Here is a 2,741-nt window from a genome sequence, read left to right as displayed (position 1 = left end):
TGGCCCATGAGGGGATCGAACCCGCGACCTTCGCGTTATTAGCACGACGCTCTAACCAACTGAGCTAATGGGCCATATATAAAAACTTGGAATATAATCGCAGTTGCCCTGATTTTCTTTATTAATTAGTTTAAATCTGAATTTTTTATGCATAAAGTTGTATACACACTATACTTGTATTAACAAATGAATTATTGATAGGTGTACCAACTTTGAAATAGCAACTATAAACTTGTATTGTGTTGTTGGTTATGAAGATAACAGTAAACTTGCAACTGATATTACTTTGTAATGTTTTATAGTTTTTTCACGTTGATCATAACGATAAATTAAATATGAAAATAGCAGTAAATTATTTATAAAATCTTTAGACTATAGAAAACTATGGATTTTGAACTGATCCACCAATCAAATTTGATCTTTTCTTCACGTTGGCCAACGTGCTTTTGCGGTGAATCATGAAGAAGGGGATCTGTCAGATCTGACAGAAGCAGCAAAAGCGGGTTGGGTTTATTCTAAATGTCATCTCCAAGATAAATATAATTCTGCTGTGAGTGTAATTGTTCTTATCCAGAGAGTATTTTCGGTGTCCTCCAGTTCTTCGCACATTGTCTTAAGCAGCAGCAAAGATGTTGGCCCTAATGAACAGAATACTGGATTGGTTCCGAAGTCTCTTCTGGAAAGAGGAGATGGAGTTGACACTGGTTGGTCTGCAGTACAGTGGAAAAACAACATTCGTCAATGTTATTGCTGTAAGTATCTAAATCTGTAAATTTATCTACCAAAAAATTAATATTATCAATTAATGCACAAGCTGAATTTTTCTTTGTTTACTTTATGTTTTTTTACTTGCAGTCTGGTCAATTCAGTGAGGACATGATTCCCACTGTTGGCTTCAACATGAGGAAGATCACAAAGGGTAATGTTACCATCAAGGTTTGGGATATCGGCGGTCAGCCCAGGTTTAGGTCCATGTGGGAGAGGTATTGCCGAGGCGTCAATGCCATTGTGTAAGTGTTCGATTGCTTTGTGTAGGTGAGTTTGTTTTGTTAATTGTAAGAGCGTTTTAGGTACATGGTTGATGCTGCGGACTCAGATAAAATAGAAGCCAGTAGAAATGAATTGCACAATTTATTAGATAAGCCCCAATTAGCAGGCATTCCAGTTTTAGTTTTGGGCAACAAAAGGGATTTGCCTCATGCATTAGATGAAAATGGACTTATTGAACGAATGTAAGTAATCATAATTTATTGCTAAAAACACATTTTCATTGATTTATTGTAAGAAACAATTTTTGTGCTATTTATTTTTTTTGTCATGAAATTAACGAAACTGTGATTTATTGAATGTTTTCATTTTACGAAATTTCGTTTTACTAAAGATAGAAACGACTACGAAGATGACCGAATTTGTTAACGAGTTATCAAAAGAAGGATCAAAGTCCAAAGATTTGTTTTGTTCCTTTGTTTGATGGAACCAACATAAAATTAGTGCATACAATATGTGACTTGGTATGTTTTATTAAAAACAAAAGGTCAATGAATGGTCAACGTTTGAAAAAGACAGTTTGTAAGAAGAAAATTTATATTTTCAAAATTTATTTACAAAAAAAAATAAATGATCAAAGACTGTTGAAAATGTGGAAAACAAATTGGTTATTTAAAAATTTAGAAAAAGTATTCATTATTAATTAATAAGACAGTTATTGCAATTATTGATTTGAAAATTTGGAAAACAAACTTTGAATTGTTGATTTGTTAAAGAAGAAATAGTGAACATTTGAAAAAGAAGAGATATTTTGAAGATTGATTAACAAATTCTGTTTGCGTTGCAGTTTAAAGTTTATTGCAAAACATACCGGTTTGTTGTTGTGCAATCTTATTTTTTTTTTGTATACTAATCATTTTGATCATTATTCAACTTGTTGAGTAAAAGTCACGTAATACTTTTATCTTGTATGCTATTTCTGTACATTTCTTTTTGTTTGATTTTTTACACTTATTTTATGTAAAAGAGAACAGATTTTAATTTGAATTAAAAAGTTATTAATCAATTTTAAATTAAAAATTTGAATCGCGATATATAAAAAAATTGACAGTTGACAGTTTATTTATTTGACGTTTTATAACTAAAGTTAAACAACGCATTTGCCGGATTACTTTGAATTCACTGTTTTGTAATATAAACATTTTTTTTTATTTATTCAATTACTTCAGGAGTGCTATGATCTTTATCTTACGTAATTATATTGAACAAATTTATATAATTTGTGAAACTTATTTTTTTCTGTTTGGACAACAATTTTATTTTGTTTCAAAGCATATTTTTGATTTTAGAAATGTGAAATTAAATTTTTGACAGTTGACAGCTTTTTGACATTTATTAACTAAAGTTAAGCAACGCGTCTTTCGAATTGTTTTGAATGGATTGTTTTTTTTATATATAGATTTTTTGGTCAATTCAATTACTCCAGCAGTGATATGAACTTTAACTTACGTAATTAGATTTAGCAATGAGACACGTTCAAAGAAATCAAACATTTACATTGTAGAATTTATTTTATTTTTTTCTGTTGGAACATCAAATTCACTCATACAAACTCGACTATTATTTTGTAAGTAATTTCTGTACAGTTTTGATATTTTGAATTTGGAAATGCGAAACACCACTTTATCTTACGTAATTAGATTGAACAATGAAACACGTCCAAAGAAAACAAACATTTATAAAATTTGTGAAAG

General features: G+C 29.8%; 1 protein-coding gene and 1 non-coding gene across 2 annotated transcripts in view; one reads left to right on the top strand and one right to left on the bottom strand.

The window, feature by feature from the left end:
• Trnai-aau lies at positions 1-74 on the bottom strand. Its single transcript has one exon. It is a non-coding gene; the product is annotated as a tRNA-Ile (tRNA).
• Positions 75-468: 394 nt separating this feature from the next.
• The window catches only part of LOC108561153 (ADP-ribosylation factor-like protein 8), a 3,512-nt gene continuing 1,239 nt past the window's right edge, over positions 469-2,741 (top strand). Inside the window, exons 1-3 of the mRNA XM_017918970.1 lie at positions 469-752; positions 856-1,010; positions 1,071-1,232. Coding sequence (XP_017774459.1) covers positions 630-752; positions 856-1,010; positions 1,071-1,232 — 440 coding nt within the window. The 5' untranslated portion in view covers positions 469-629. The remainder of the gene's footprint in view (positions 753-855; positions 1,011-1,070; positions 1,233-2,741) is intronic.

Source organism: Nicrophorus vespilloides, unplaced genomic scaffold (assembly GCF_001412225.1).
Source record: "Nicrophorus vespilloides isolate i.1.1-1 unplaced genomic scaffold, Nicve_v1.0, whole genome shotgun sequence".
Lineage (NCBI taxonomy): Eukaryota > Metazoa > Arthropoda > Insecta > Coleoptera > Silphidae > Nicrophorus > Nicrophorus vespilloides.
Note: the sequence above shows the minus strand (reverse complement) of the source record. Positions and strands in the feature narration are given on the sequence as shown.